At 39.8% G+C, this 16,149-nt stretch overlaps 1 protein-coding gene across 1 annotated transcript; it reads left to right on the top strand.

Moving 5' to 3' along the window:
• Nucleotides 1-817: 817 nt before the first annotated feature.
• On the top strand, nucleotides 818-8,221 carry LOC306835971 (uncharacterized protein; the record flags this gene model as incomplete). Its single annotated transcript, XM_079362813.1, has 3 exons — nucleotides 818-887; nucleotides 1,874-3,561; nucleotides 8,044-8,221. Exons 1-3 carry the CDS (start codon nucleotides 843-845, stop codon nucleotides 8,219-8,221), a joined length of 1,911 nt encoding a protein of 636 aa, XP_079218939.1. The 5' UTR covers nucleotides 818-842.
• Between the last annotated feature and the right edge of the window lie 7,928 nt (nucleotides 8,222-16,149).

Below are 16,149 nucleotides of genomic sequence, written 5' to 3'. Positions count from 1 at the left end.
CAGATTTTCAACAACTGTTGCAGCTACTAACTATACTGTACCTCTTCAGGCCTCAGTTTACAGGACACCACAGCAACCCACAACATCTAAGGAGCCAGCCTCAGTATCATGCCTTTATTGTAAAGAGCAACACCCATTGCTACGATGTTCAGAGCTGAATAAAATTGCTCACAGGGAGAAAATAGATTTCATGAGGGAAAAAGGAATCTGTTTTGGATGCTTGAGAGCCGGCCATATGAGCAAAGAATGCAGAAGTCGTCTGACTTGTGACAAGTGCAATTTAAAACATCCAACTGTTCTGCATGTGTACAACAAAGAAAGGGTTAACAAACCACAGGAAACATCAGTCAGTAGCGCACTTGTCTCACTGCAGGCAGGTGGTTGCACTGGGGCCGGAGACAAAGACTGTACTCTTTCAATTGTGCCAGTACAGATAAAAACAAAGAACGGAAGTAAAACATGGCAGACGTATGCCTTCTTAGACCCTGGAAGTACAGCAACCTTTTGTACTAAGCGTTTTAAGGAGAAGCTGAATTTGCAGGGCACCAGGACCAGTATTCTGTTGCGCACTATGGGCCAGGAAAAGGTTGTTGAAAGTGACATTATTAAAGGCCTCGAAGTGTCCGGATTGAATGCTAACCAATTTGTTGAACTTCCAGAAATGTTTACTCAAGAAACAATTCCTGTGTCAAAATGCAACATCCCTACTCAGCGAGATATTGAAAGGTGGGAGTATCTAAAAGACATCACGATTCCAGAATTGGACGCTGAGGTGGAAATTTTGATTGGGACAAATGCACCAAAACTCATGGAGCCTTGGGAAATAATCAACAGTAAAGACGATGGACCTTATGCTGTTAAGACCCTATTGGGGTGGGTCGTCAACGGTCCTTTAAGGGGCAATAGTGCTTGTCAGAGAAGCTGTTCAGCCATTTATGTCAATAGGATATCCATCGTCAAACTGGAGGAGCTGTTGGTTGCTCAATATAATCAAGACTTCAATGAGAAGGCACTGGAGGAGAAACATGAGATGTCAAGGGAGGACCTAAGATTTTTGGATATCTTGGAGAAGTCTACGTGTATACAGGAAGGTCATTACTGCACAGACTTACCCTTTAAAGTGGATGACATCACCATGCCAGACAACAGGTGCATAGCTGAACAGCGCATTCAGTGTCTCAAAAGAAAGTTTGAAAGGAATAAGATCTACAAGGATGAGTATACAGCATTTATTACTGAGATGATCGACAATGGATATGCAGAAGTGGTCCCTGAAGATCAGTTGCATAAAAAGGACAGCAGAATGTGGTATCTACCCCATCATGGTGTATACCACCCGAAGAAGAAAACCTTGAGAGTAGTCTTCGATTGTGGAGCCAGGTTTAAAGGAACCTCCTTGAATTGTCAACTTTTACAAGGTCCTGACCTAACCAATACACTGTTTGGTGTCTTAACAAGGTTCAGACAGGAGAAGATTGCTTTGATGACTGATGTCCGTGCTATGTTCCATCAAGTAAAGGTGTCAGATAAGCATGTGGATTTTCTTCGTTTTCTGTGGTGGCCCGAGGGAGACACATCAAAGAGCCCAGTGGACCACAGAATGAGAGTACACATCTTTGGAGCAGTTTCATCACCGAGTTGTGCCAACTATGCATTAAAGAGGACGGCAGTGGACAATAGGGACAGCTTTAAAGTTGCGGTGACGAATACCATTGCTACCAATTTTTATGTGGATGACTGCCTGAAATCTTTACCCACAGAGGAGGAAGCAATTCAGATGGTGGAGGACCTTACTGACTTGTGCTCTAAGGGAGGATTTCAGCTGGTAAAGTGGACAAGCAACAGTCGGCATGTATTATCATCTATTTCAGAGGAAAAAAGGTCAAAAACAATCAGAAAGCTGCACCTCGAACATGATAACTTGCCAACAGAGATGGTGCTTGGAATGAGTTGGTGTGCTGAGAGTGACACTTTTACCTTCAAACCTGCAGTCGAAAGGCGGCCATATACAAGGCGTGGGATTCTCTCAGTCGTCAGTTCTGTTTATGACCCATTGGGGTTCTTATCACCGTTCACCTTGCTACCAAAATTGTTGTTGCAAGAAATGTGTCGCAAAAATATGTCCTGGGATGATGTTATACCCCAGACATTCTCACAACAATGGACAAGATGGTTGCTGGACCTGGAGAAAGTGGCAGAACTGAAGGTGGAGCGTTGCATCAAACCACAGGATTTCAGAGGACCCCTACAAGCACAGTTGCATCACTTCGCAGATGCTAGTGACCATGGTTACGGCACAGTATCCTACCTGAGGTTGCAGGACCAGAATAAAAGAGTACACCTTGCATTTATGTTAGGAAAAGCTCGAGTTGCACCGCTGAAGCAAACAACAATTCCTCGTCTTGAACTTACTGCATCTGTGCTGGCTGTTAAAGTTGACAGAATGCTGAGGAAGGAACTACAGCTTAACTTGGAGGAGTCCTGTTTCTGGACAGACAGTCAGACTGTACTAAGGTACATCAGTAATGAGACCAAACGGTTTCACACCTTCGTGGCAAATAGAGTGGCTTCCATAAGGGAAGCAACACATGTTGTTCAGTGGAGGTACATCAGCTCTCGAAACAATCCTGCTGATGAAGCCTCCAGAGGTCTGACTGCAGATAACTTCTTGGCATGTAGGAGGTGGATTAATGGACCAGACTTTCTTCGAAAGCCAGAGGTGGATTGGCCAAAACCTTTTAACCCACAGCCCATTACTTCAGAAGATCCAGAGGTCAAAGGTGATTTCATGGCGAACATCATTATTGCAAATCCTGAAAGTGCGACTACTAGACTCCTAAACTACTTCTCTGACTGGGCTAAGCTGAAGACCTCAGTCGCCTGGTTCCTTCGGTTCAAGGTAGTTTTCCTGGAGCTAAGTAGGAAAAGGAAGGAAATTATTGCTGCTGTAACCTCTGCTGGCTCAGCCATACAACCAGAAAAGGTGGAAGAGGAGATGAGAATTGCCAGAAATGCAATAGATAAACAACCACTTGCTGTAAGTGACCTCTCCAGAGCAGAATCTGCCATTATTTGTTTCAGTCAACAAGAAACATACATGGAAGAAATCTTATCATTGAAAGGAGGAAAATCCAGTGTGAAGAAAACCAGCGACATCTACAGGTTGGATCCGATGTTGCAGGATGGTATGTTGAGAGTGGGTGGAAGACTCAGTCGGGCAGCCTTACCTGAAGAACTGAAGCATCCTGTGATACTTTCAAAAGTTCAACACATATCCAAGCTTATTCTGCAACACATTCATCAACACCTTGGACATGCTGGGAGAAGTCATATGCTTTCAAGTTTGAGAAGGAAGTACTGGATTACCAATGCCAACTCAGCCTGCCGAAAAATCATATCTGACTGTGTAGTTTGTCGACGGTATCGAGGGCAACCCAGTGAACATAAAATGGCTGATCTGCCAAAGGAAAGGATAACTCCAGACCTGCCTCCCTTCACAAACGTAGGAGTGGATTACTTTGGGCCTATTGAGGTCAAGAGAGGGCGCGCCATGGTCAAAAGGTATGGAGTAATATTCACCTGTATGGCAAGTAGAGCCGTACATTTGGAGATTGCTCATTCCCTGAGTACGGACTCTTGTATTAACGCAATACGAAGGTTTATATGCCGCAGAGGTCAAGTGAGTTGTTTGCGATCGGACAATGGCACAAACTTTGTTGGAGCGGAGCGAGAGTTAAGAGAGGCTGTGGTCGCTTTGGACCAAAGTAAGATGCAAAGCACTCTCCGGCAAAAAGGCATTGATTGGATTTTCAATCCACCTGCTGCTTCCCATCATGGCGGAGTTTGGGAGCGACTCATCAGAATGGTCAGGAAAGTCTTGTTTTCAGTTTTACGACAGCAGTCTTTGGATGATGAAAGCCTTCCCACTGTCATATGTGAAGTAGAGGCCATTCTCAATGACCGTCCCATTACCCGGGTTTCTGATGATGTCAATGACTTGGAAGCCCTTACACCTAATCATATCCTTTTGCTAAAAGGGAAACCTAACCTAGCCCCTGGACTTTTCCAAGAGAACGATCTTTATGTCAGGAGACGTTGGAGACAGGTTCAATATCTGTCTGATTTGTTCTGGAAGCGATGGATAAGGGAGTACTTGCCTCTACTACAAGAGCGACAAAGATGGACAAAGCCTCGAAGAAGCTTCACTACAGGAGACATTGTTGTAGTCATGGATCAAGCTGCTCCACGAGGATCATGGATAATTGGAAGAGTGATGAAGACTTTCCCAGACAAAAATGGATTTGTACGTATAGTACAGTTGAGAACAAAGACAGGACAGTTGGAACGACCCATATCCAAGCTCTTTCTACTCCAAGAAGCAGTGTAAAGGTCATGACCCAATGAGTGAGTCAGGCACTGGAGATCCCTGACTCAAAGAAGATGGAAGAAGATTATTCTTTGTTGCTCCTTTTTTGTGTTTGTTTGTAATTGTTCATGTCTTCACAATTAGGGGCCGGTGTGTAGGGGCTAAATATATATAGCAGTTGTCTACCACAGGGGGGAGTGTAGCTTGGTGTGGCAGGGGAAGTTATATATTGCACGGGTGTTAGGAGCCAGGTAATGAGGCATGGGTGACGGGGAGGTCAGACGGTTTTTACCGCTGTTATGGACACGTAGGATCATCACTTCAACCATCACTTCACCATCACTTAAGAAACCATATTGTTGTATAAGATCCGAATATAAATTAAATGGGAACCTCACCCAACAGGAGACAATGTTTGGACATTAATTCATTCAGCGCGTCAAATCCCAAGATCTGTTCCCGCACCCAGCTGAGTGGCCGATCAGCTGATCGTCACTACAAGTTTGTTTGTGCATAATTCAAGACTACAAAATCTGAATACTTCTTTAATGCACTGTTTTTGTGTGTTTTGTTAAAGCCATTTGCAAATGAGATTATGCTTTTTGGTGCTGTTGGTTTGTCTGTCATTGAGATTTTAGAAAGAGGTTGGAGTTTGAGATGTTTTATCCAGATTATGTAAATGTATTCACATTTATTTTTCTTTAAAAACACAACGACAAAATTCATTTGAAATAAATCTGTTTGTCACATCATCACTCTGCAGTGAAAACGTCTAAACAAAATAGGAAAAAATATTGTGTAAAAAGTGGTTAAAATCAACAAAGCTAATTTATTCACTAAAATGAATTGAAAGTGTGAGGTCATTCGTCTTTTTAATGTATGTGTTACATTTCGAGACCTACAAAATGTCACAGAATACTTCTGGGATCGAAGCGTCTGCGAGGGACTTATGTCATTTTTGGCGCCCCCTGTGGACAAAGCTGCGCCTCTTAACTCTTAGCTAATCTTTTCTTTTTACATTTTCTTACACTTCCACATGTCAGTTATTAAATGCATACAATAATACATTGTAAAAAATAAGTAATCTTGTCATTGATAGTCTTGTCTGCGTTTCACATAGAGATGCCTCAGTATTCATTTCAATCTGTTTTATAAGCAACTAAAAACTCCTCACAGGAGCTTTAGGATAAACAAACCCTGAGATCAGTGGTTTAAACATGATCAAATAGTAAAGCGTATGAAGGGAAAAGTCTAAATGGACAGATTTGTGTTTTAATGTCTCATTTATCATGCTAACTACCTTAGCATACATTAGCTTTCATTAGCTTTCACAAATGATGAACAATTCTGTTCATCATTAATGCTTAGCCTTACATTATTTTACAAATAACTTTTCTTATATTGCTTGGATTTTTTCGAGATGTTGAATCTTTATTTACAAAAATCTTTCTTCAACCATTAAAAGTCTGTTTGATTATCTGACAAGTGCTCGTAAAATGCTTTGTCCAAGAGCAGGGCAGCTCAAGTTTGGAGAGGTATCCTTTCCACAGAACAATAATGACTGTGAGCTATAAGATTTGGTAACAGACATTTTGACATTTATAGAAATTACATCTGACATAAGATAGGGAAGAGGTACAGCAATAGAGAGGAAAGGGCAGTAACTACTTGAGTGGAAGTTTAGGTGTCTTTTTACAGTTTGTCGTTATGGGTGAAATACTTTGGATATAAGAAGCAGGTGTTTTCTTCAAACAGACCTGTTGGCAGTTTAAACACTGGATGCAGCATGGCCCGACCAGTTATGTAAATTCAACCAGTTCTCCCTGTGTGTCTGGTTTCATTTGGCTAAATGTTTGTCAAGCTGACATCATAATAATTTGTCCTTCTGGTGTCAGAATTCTAAGATCTACTGTAACATGTGGCTGTTTCTTTTAAATGGCTTCATCATAATATAAAGATCAGAGCCATTACCAAGAACTAAGTCTGCTCTGTGTGAACAATCAGATTACAGATATTGTTCTGATCAGAGGTTTGCGGCAAGTGAGACATGTCAGTTATGATGAAATGTATTAAGATTCTAACACGTTACCTGGAAGTATTGCTGATTCCAAGTGTTCTTGTTATTTTTTCTGTACCTGTTTTGGGGGAAATTAAATTACAGCCTGAATTATTTTCACAGTGTTGATACGTGTAGGAAGTGCTGTATTTATATTCAGCCCAGTAAGTTTTTGGATCAGGTTCAATAAAAGGTGGGTGTACAAAGTGTGTGGTTAGGTTTATGGGCCCAAAAAACACTTCGTATGAAGTGAGTGTTTACAGAAGTACTCATATCTTTAATTTTAACTATTAGAAGTATACAGGATGTTGCAGGGATGCAGATGGCCTTGCAGTTAGGTCACGCCCAATGTACAGAGGTACAAGCTCTCCAAGCAGGCGGCCTGGGAAGAAGTGTGACCTGTGGCTCATTTCCTGCATGTCTTTCCCCATATTCTCTCCCTGATTCAGGCATAAAAAGTCCACTAATGAACCTTGAGTAATATATAACTATTGAGTCATGAATGTGTTTATCACTTCAGTGTGTCAGCGTGAAAATGTGTAAATAATGTAGTTTTTTCATCTTAACCCTTATAACCAAATCACCTTATTCTAATGTCATAATTTATAACTTTTTACTACTGAGTCGTATTTGAAGTATACACAAGCAGGCTACATTAACCGACTTTTTTTCAGTCAGTGTTAACACTCACACTTTTTTTTGTCCTTTTTTCTTTTTAGAGTAAATATGAGAGTTTTCCTTCAATGTAGCTTTAGACATTTTATAAAAGTTGATGAACATCTCATGCTGCTTTGTTTTAACAGTCAAATATACCCGTCACTCTAAATCTTTGTAATGGAATTTCAGTAGACGTTTCAAAAGACTGTCCTGCAGTGGGCTGTAAGTCACTTCATCTGACACCTACACCCTGGCAGTGGTAACATTGACTACATAGAAATGATCAATCTTCTTTCTGATTTCTTGTTAACAATAGAGAATCAGTATTAATTGCAGTCTCTTCACAGGAGCTTTAACACCTGTCACCTTTTTGTTCTAACACCTGGAGAAATTGGACATTAAATAATGATTTGGATTGTAAGAAGTGTATATTTGATTAATGAGCGGTTTTTCTTTTTTCTTTTTTTCATTTTGCATGCACTACAGCATGAGAAATCTGATTTTAAAACCTTTTTTTTCTCCCTTTTCTGAGATCTTAAATCAGTTTGAGTCGAATATCTTCATTTACAAATGTCAGCTGATGGAAAACATGACAACGTGTGGCTTTGTGTATCACTGTAAAGATCCCACACATGATAGGAGATAATGTCAAACTTTGATGTGAAACACAGTCAAAACCTTTTTGAGTCACTCGGCATGGAAAACATGAGTGATCGCGGTGCAGAGTTTGCCAGCCCTGATTAAAGACCTAAACCACTTCCTGTCTTCAGATAGGCGCACACTGAATCTCACATTTAGTGCAGCACAGGAAGAGGTTCACCTTGCATAACCTTGAAAACTGGTCGTCATCGACATTCATCGGCCCCCCTGGAGACAGAGTTTGAATTACAGATCAGCCAGTTTACTAATTGATGTTTTTAGTTTTGAATATGCACACTGCCCTGTTGCTCCCATCTGGCTGTAGACTTCACTTCTTCTTCAGCACTGAGGATTTAAGAGATGGAAAAATGTTGTTGTTGATAGTTTCTAAGAGGGAGCAGCACAGATGGGACGACTGCAGGCGTAACAGCTTGAAAAGGAACATGTCCAGAGATGGCAAGGAGGGACGCTGCCAGAGACGCAACAGCCTTTTTGACCTTTAACTCTTAGCTTTCTGTATATTCAACTGCTTCCATCAACACAAAACAAGAGCTTGTATTGTTAATATTATTTTTAATAAACACACTCATCATATTTCATCCACAACTATTCTTAAACCAATACCCTTATTTCGGGCAGCTGTGACTCAGGCGCTAGAGTAGGTTGTCTCTGAACCGGAGGGTTAGGGGTTCGATCCCCAGCTCCTGCAGCCTCAGCCGATGTGTCCTTCGGCAGGACACTTACCCCCATGTTGTTCCTGCTGCTTTGTCAGTGGCATACACAGTGTATGAATGGGATTAGTTTCTTCCGATGCCAACCCCCTGCCATCAGTGTGTGAATGTGTAGGTTTGACCTGCGGTAAAAATACTTTTTTTTTAAAAAGCACCTTTAGTAGTCCGAAGACAAGAAAAGCTCAAGTCCATTTACCATTTAATTAGAACCCCTTCCAACTCATCCCGTCCCACCCCAACCCATGGACTTCTTGCATAGCAGAATAACATATGTGGTAGTAAGAAAATACGATGACACCCAAGTGAATGAGGAGTGACATATATTGAAAAAAACAAAGAAGTAAAGAAACCAAACAACTGCTCTTGATCATATTTCCTCTCTCATATCGGAGGACTACCACTGTGGATTTCCAGAATACAATTCTGTTCATCATTAATGCTCAAGCTGTGTGACCATCGCTTTGCAAACTGCCTGAGCTTGGAGAGCCCAAAATAAAAAATAAAAAAAAAAGTCGGCCCAGTCTGTCGCTGCATTATGTTGCCTCCCTCTGAAAAACTGTCACAGCACGGCTGCATGTCTTTGTTTGTTTCTTGATTTGTTGGAGGCTAACTCAATTTCCCGTCTAAACTTTTGTAAGCACTGACAGCGAGCGGCACACAGGAGTTTAAGAGTTTGAGTAGTTTAGATCACAAAGATTACACTCTGTTTTTGGATGTACAACGTGAATGATACATCTGAGTTTTATACTCCAGACAAAGAAGATATTATGAGTCATTGTCACCCATCATAAGAGAATCCAGTGAAGAATATTGTCAAAACACTTAAGAATTGCAAAAAGAAATGAATTAGGATTCATTGATCATTTTAAGCGAAACAGAGCTTAGTTTAAAAGTTGTGTTTCATCTTTGGGTGAGAGACCGCAGAGTTTTGAGGAACAACTACAAAAGGGAAATGACTTTCATAATATTATTTAACAGGCTGAATGAATATTCTTCATCTCTACTTTACAAGAAAAGCTGCTTAGATTTTAAAGATACATTTTCAAGATCAGATAAGTCTTGTGCTGCTCAATCAGAAACTAACCACTAAAAACACATTCATTTGAAATACTGAAACTCTTCTACTATTAAATTCTACACAAGTACAAACAGATCTCTCTCAGTCTAATATACTTTTACTTTTAAAGCAAATCTAAAACACTTTCACCTCCTCTAAGTGTCATGATTCAAACACAGTTTACTCCCTAAGTGTTCGTACTTTGACTCACTTAACCATATACTGATGTTGTATTTGATAACTTCCTCTTTAAATGACACGTCCTTCTCTTTTATCGAATCTTCATCTGACATTTCAACACCTTCTCCTTTAAGAGCTAAACTGCCATAACCACCTCTATTAGGTTAGTGATTGTACTTGCACTTTTACTTTAACCTTTTGAACTACTCTTTACTTCTGATTTTCTAACATTTCAGATCCTTTCCTATCTTAGCCCTTCGCCTCACCTGCTTCACACATACTTTGATATACTCTATTTATTATACATGCTTGAATGACATTTTAATTTCAGCTGCTATTCTTTCATTATATGAGCTGCTTATCTAGAAGAAGAAGGGGAGACGAAGCACATTCAGGACCCTTCTTCCTAAAATCTGGCACAATTCTACAGTTTACTTCGCAAAGGCTTTTATCCAACACATCAGAGAGTGAGTACAACACAAGCAAGAATTTAGAAAAAAGGAAATAATGTCAGTACGTGCAAATGAACAGCTTTAAGTCAAAGCAGTATGGAAACCAAATTAAAAGCCGTTGTTATCAAACAAAACCACCATCATTACCATCATCATCATCAACAACAACAATAATATCAAAACCATCGTCGTCATCATTAAGGTCATAGGTATTCATGAAAGAGCTGGGTCTTTATCTTTTTCTTAAAAGAAAACTTTATTTATAACAACACATTTCATAATTCATCTTGTATTCCCCCTCCTCCTCTGAAACCACTGCAACCCGAGGGGGTTTCCAAATGAAATCTGAGGACTAGAGAACTCAATTTTAAAGAAATAAAAAGTGGTTTACATGAAAGACAAGAATCTCCTTCAGGTGTCTGCTGTGTAGCTGTGCCATACCACCGCTAGCAGTATAGTTTACACCTAACAATAACATCGACATCAGTGAATTTATAACAACCTTGTTTTCTCTGAGGTGGACTCGTCTGCTCAGTATTATTCATTCAGGTCGGCATGTCCCTCCGCCTGAGGAGGGGTGAATCATCCTCACGGTCACTTAGCAACAACCAAATATTGTCTCATTAATGGTAAAAAAAATACATGTAAACGTTAGCCTAACTTCTTAGCCTATTCGCCTGCATTGATAGTGAATAATGTCATCCATAAATATTTTCTAAAACATAAACTCTGTAGAGATTTGTATGTCTATTTTCTGTTTATGCTCTTTGACCTCGTGCTTTGATGAAATCTGAGATAATGAGCTCAAAAATAGAAAATACTGTCATTCTCCCTGCAGTGTAGAGCCCCATTTAATCCTGACCTTCTCCAAGAATGGAAGCATATCACACACATGGATGGATTTAGACGACTGGGTGTATTACATGATGTCCCCTGATATTTATACCCACACTGAGGGTCTGTTTATTAAACATTTGCATCTTCTCGCAGGTTATAACACAAACTCTTTCAGCCGTCTGATCCTTGAGTGCTGCTAGTTATCAGCAAAACTCGCTGTGTTCGTCCTCTCAAATAAACACAATATAAATAACAATGACTCGCTCTACTCCGGTTGTTAATCACATCTAAATAGCAACTGTTTCTAGGACAGCGGGTCACCTGCTGCATTGCCGTTTGTGAGCCAGAGGGCCTTTTAGCAGTTCCCAGAGGGGGCTAACGTTTAGCCTCCGTTAGCAGCTGCTCTGGGCTTTCGCTGAAAAGAAAAAGCCCTCCGTAAATTAATGAGGTACAATGTTTAGAAAGTCACGAAGTTCACAGTTACCCTGCTTTGTTGTAATATGAAACTATGAGAGTGTCTTTAGCTGATGTTTTTGTCTGTACGTTAGTGCTTGATCATATTTTCCTGAAATGATTCCACAAATGCTAACAGGCTGTCAAACACTTCACTTCCTGTTTGACAGAAATAAAAACGTGATAATGATAATGCCTCTTTTGTGTTTTTCTCCACTTTTTTGTTGACGTTGTCATCCCGTTGGAATACGCATTGATATAAAAGCAAATATTGTCATTATAGCGTCATATAGTGGACTCTGTTGCTTCATTCACCCCCAAACACTGAGACACTGCCCGAGTTGCTGCATTCAACCACTTGTGAGCATCAACGTGCTGGAAAGAAAAGTAACTTCTTCAAAGAACAGCTTAGAGTGAATATAGTGCTAATTCAAACTGAAGATCAGGTAAGGGCTTAATGCTCAATGATTCTGATGACCTTTTTGTTGAGTTACTGTGGCAATGTCTCCCAAACATACGAAACACAGCTCTGTTTTTAGCGCGTCACGATGAACTTTTCAGATGCAGAGCAGTGTTTTGATATCTCAACTGGATAACTATCTGTTTTAAAATCACAGCATGTTGAAAAATCTGTATGTGTTTGTCTTATCACCTGAACCATTGAAGGCCCTTTTTATATTAAAGCTGTCATACAGGAAATCCTTTTTCTTGGTCTAACAAGAAAACAACATTAGTGACACAAGAGCTGTAAAATATCTGTAACTATCACTAAAAAAAATGTCTACTCTACTTCTTCTTGAGAGCTTATCACATGACCCAAAAATCATTTTTCTCAGATGTTTTGTCTGAGTCCACTTGGGAAACTGATGATGTCCAGTCATGCTCTGCTCCGGCTTTTCCACACACTGGCAGAGTGGAAGCCAACAAAGTAGGAAAGCTGATGAGTATGCAAATGATAGAGAAAGAGAGAGACAAAAAGAAAACAAGAGAAATAAAAGCAGAGTGATACATGTCATTTGGTGATGTCATGCGTCCAAACGTCCAGGGTGACAGCGGCGGCAGTAACGGCCTGAGTCAGAGGGTGACATCAACGCTGTACGAGCTGTCAGACAGGTTGTGAAAGGGCTTAGTGCCACACTCCCATTGTTCTCCAGTTAATGCTGTCATTCAGCCCTGCCACCGGCCTTACTATTTGTTAATCTGACCTAACACACAGTTTTTAACACGGCACAAAGACACAAACAGAAAACTTTAATGGCCAGCAGTATAATACAGCATCACAGCTCTTTGAAAAGAAGAGCACAGTTTGAGTGAGGTCAGGATGTGATCATTAAACAGCAGAGACATTTAAAGAGATTGAACTCATTAGAACACGTTTGTTTGCTATAATAGAATTATATTCATATGAACTTAGAGATATACATTTATTAGAGGATCCGTCTGTTTATGAATTAAAACATTAAAACCCACAGTGCATTTATCCTCATTTCCTGTATTGTCTCTGTATGATTAATCTTGTTTTTCTGTCCTAAATTGAGCTCCAGTGTTGTACAAAAAAACTATTTAAAATCTAATATCTATAATCAAGGCTTTACTTCAATAAATACAGGCACCACACTTAATGCAGAATATATCTAGAACTCATTAAACTACAACTAAAAATACTTCTTCGTGAACTCACTTCACTCATGTTTGTGTTACATTAACTAAGACGTACAGTCCAGGTGGTTTTTATATGTACAACAATATGTAACTCTTTCAACTTTAAACCGTTGCTTTAAAGGTCGATTTAAGAGCACAATAACTTTAAACAGGAAGAACGACATCTCTACCATGACCACAGTGTCAATGTTTACTGCACCATGTAACTTTGGCAGGCAGCCGAGGTCTTCTCATGAGAAGAGGATATGGCTTTACAGCACTAGTTCACACTCAAGCCTTCAGTTATAAAAAGAAGTGAGTGAGAGATTTGTATAACTACGAAAAGAAAGCAGGACAATGGCTGAGGCTAAGAGGAATGGGCAAGAGGATGGATGGAGAGGCAAGGAGGGAGAGCAGAAAGCACTGTCAAAATGGGGCACCAAAATCTGCTGCGAGTTCCTCACATGAGCTTTGATACTTCTTCAGTACGACAAATTTTTTAGCATGCTTTACAATCTGAATGTTGCATATAGTAGTAATGAGGGGACAAAGTGATCAGGGGGGTCACCATCTCCAAAGGTAGTAACAGAGGCGTTACAGAGGTGAGTTGGTTTTAGGGGAGCGTGTTTATGTGGAGCTCCCGCTGGGCCATGCTTTCCCAATGACAAAACACAATTTCAATTTCCCGGTTTGGGCACCAATATTAGGTCGTTGTGGAGTCAATAGGAATTTACAAAGACTTGATGAGGACTAAGCTTTGTTATGGCACTTTAGTGGGGAAAAAAAGCAGTCTGAAAGGGCTCATGATATTCAATGCTTTATTATCGAAGCACCAACAGAACATAATTTTAGCTGGGAAAAAAAGGTAGAGAATCAAGCTTAACATAGCTGAGCATCTTCTCTGCTCAAATAAGAGTCAGAATCAGACAGCTCATTCTTTCTGCTGATACTTCACATCTTATTGTGAATATCCACTTGTGTTTTTTATAAGGCCCAGTAATTTACTTTGGATGCTTTTAAAAAAAGAGAGTAATTTTAGGCTCTTTACTGTGTTGTAAGTGCATTCATGCATACAATATGTTCTTTCTGTTGTTGCTAACACACAAAAGCAACAAAAAGGCACCCTCACGCACTACAAAGTCAATGGATTGGATTCCCTGCAGATTCAGGTGGGAGATAATTGCACTTTGTCTCTATAGATGGTTAAAAGCTTTTATCACTAATATCACAAAAATACCCTGTAACCTTTTAAGCCATAAATGTCAAAATCATACTTTTAACCAATGTCAAAGCTATACACTATTGTAAAGTTTAACTACATTATCTTAGAGATTAAGGACTGACTGAGAGAAGGATGAGCAGACATGACTGATAGAGAGACAGACAGCTCCCACATTATTCAAATTTCACCAGGCTTTGTTCTTTTTTCCAGCCAACAAATGGACTTCAAACAGCTTCTTTAAGGTCAGGTGAGTTCCCTGTGTTCATCGCTCTTTGTACTTACTCAGATATTCAGATAAGTAGGAACAACATGATTCAGTGGGCACATATACACTTACATGAGTCACTGTGGCGTTAAACAGGTTGGTTTGAGGAAAACTGTCTCACAGAATCAGTCCCTTCCTTCGTGGTTTTACACTTTGTAGACTTTCAGAGGATTGCATCAAGTGTGAAATGTTTGATTGCAGGTTAGATTAGTGAGTGTGTGTGGATGTTTTCACTATGATGACATCACCTCTGAAAGGGTATAAATACCTATTATTCAGTCTTTATGTTTGAAAATCTAAGATTACATGTTTACTGAAAGCTAGAGACATTATCCTCCTCTGTTGAGTCACAACACTCAACATAAAGACGAGAAAATTAGATAAATTAAAAGATGACATCATGTGAATCCACATAAAAGATGTCAACATGTTGTGTGAAAGCAGGTTTGTTCTTTCAGAAGCTCCATTCACATATTCTCTAGCCTGTCAGTACTGAGATTAAGTCATTGAAATACAGATGTTGCAGGTGGCTGGAGTGCCCCCTGCTGGTAAGGGCTATAAATACTCAATAACATGACTTTTCAAAAGCATTTTTTTTTTTACTTTGGTTGCAAAAATTCTTTACAATCTGATGCCATAGAGTTCAAAATTAAATACAACAATATAGACCGATATAAATGAATCAAATATATATTATAATAATAATTATATTATGTGTAAATTATATAATAATATTTCTCGAGCAAAAGCAAAAAAGGGATCAGAAGTGAAAAACAAAAGTATTACAGACACTTGGGTGTTAAAATATTCACTTGTAGATGTAATGCATCATTCTAAGTGAAGCACACCAAAATAAAATAAAAATCCTTGTCTCTAGATTGCCTCCTTGCTGTTTCATGTTTCTTAATAATTGATGCCTGGCTGGAATTCATTTATATATTTTTTCTTCAGTTTTCAAATCATATAGGGGTCTTTATGATCCACTTGCAGTTAGTTTGTCTCCACGGAGCTTGAAGCAAAGTCACAACATTTGGATTACCACTTATCGCACTCGGGCATGCCAGAAAATTAAACCTCCATAGCCTCTGGTGAATGCTCTGCTGGTCAGGGCACATTGCATTTCAGAGTCATTACTTTGCTGTGCTGCACTGCTTGTCTTCTGCAACTGTGTGCATGAGCAACCTTTCAGAATCAAGTCCTGAGTAATTATCGAGTTTCAGCGATTGTCCAGTCCCCAGACGTTAATATTTGTAGGGAGATTAGCTGTTTATTTCCTTGGCCATGGATTTTCTTCCAGGCTGGATAACTGGAGCAATCTTAAAGAGTCAAGAGGATCAGTTTGGGTTCAGCAGCATGAGTCGCTGCACAGCACATAAAGAAAGCTGGTCCCCAGAAATCAGCTCAGTCTTTATTCTCCTAATACATTATTGAAAGCTATTTTTGCAGCTGCACTCCAAGAACAAAGGTACTGCAGTTGTCACTTTCAACTTTACAGACATAACAGGGAGGATATTTTGGGAATCGTGTTCTTTATTCTTTCTCCCTCGCACCGAAGTTCTCCAAGATTTGCCTCCCCTAAAGCAATGCTTGTCT

The sequence above is a fragment of the Symphodus melops genome (assembly GCF_947650265.1).
Source record: "Symphodus melops genome assembly, chromosome: 1".
Taxonomy (NCBI): Eukaryota; Metazoa; Chordata; class Actinopteri; order Labriformes; family Labridae; genus Symphodus; species Symphodus melops.
The sequence above is the reverse complement of the archived record's forward strand: the minus strand, read 5'-3'. Positions and strand labels throughout refer to the sequence as shown.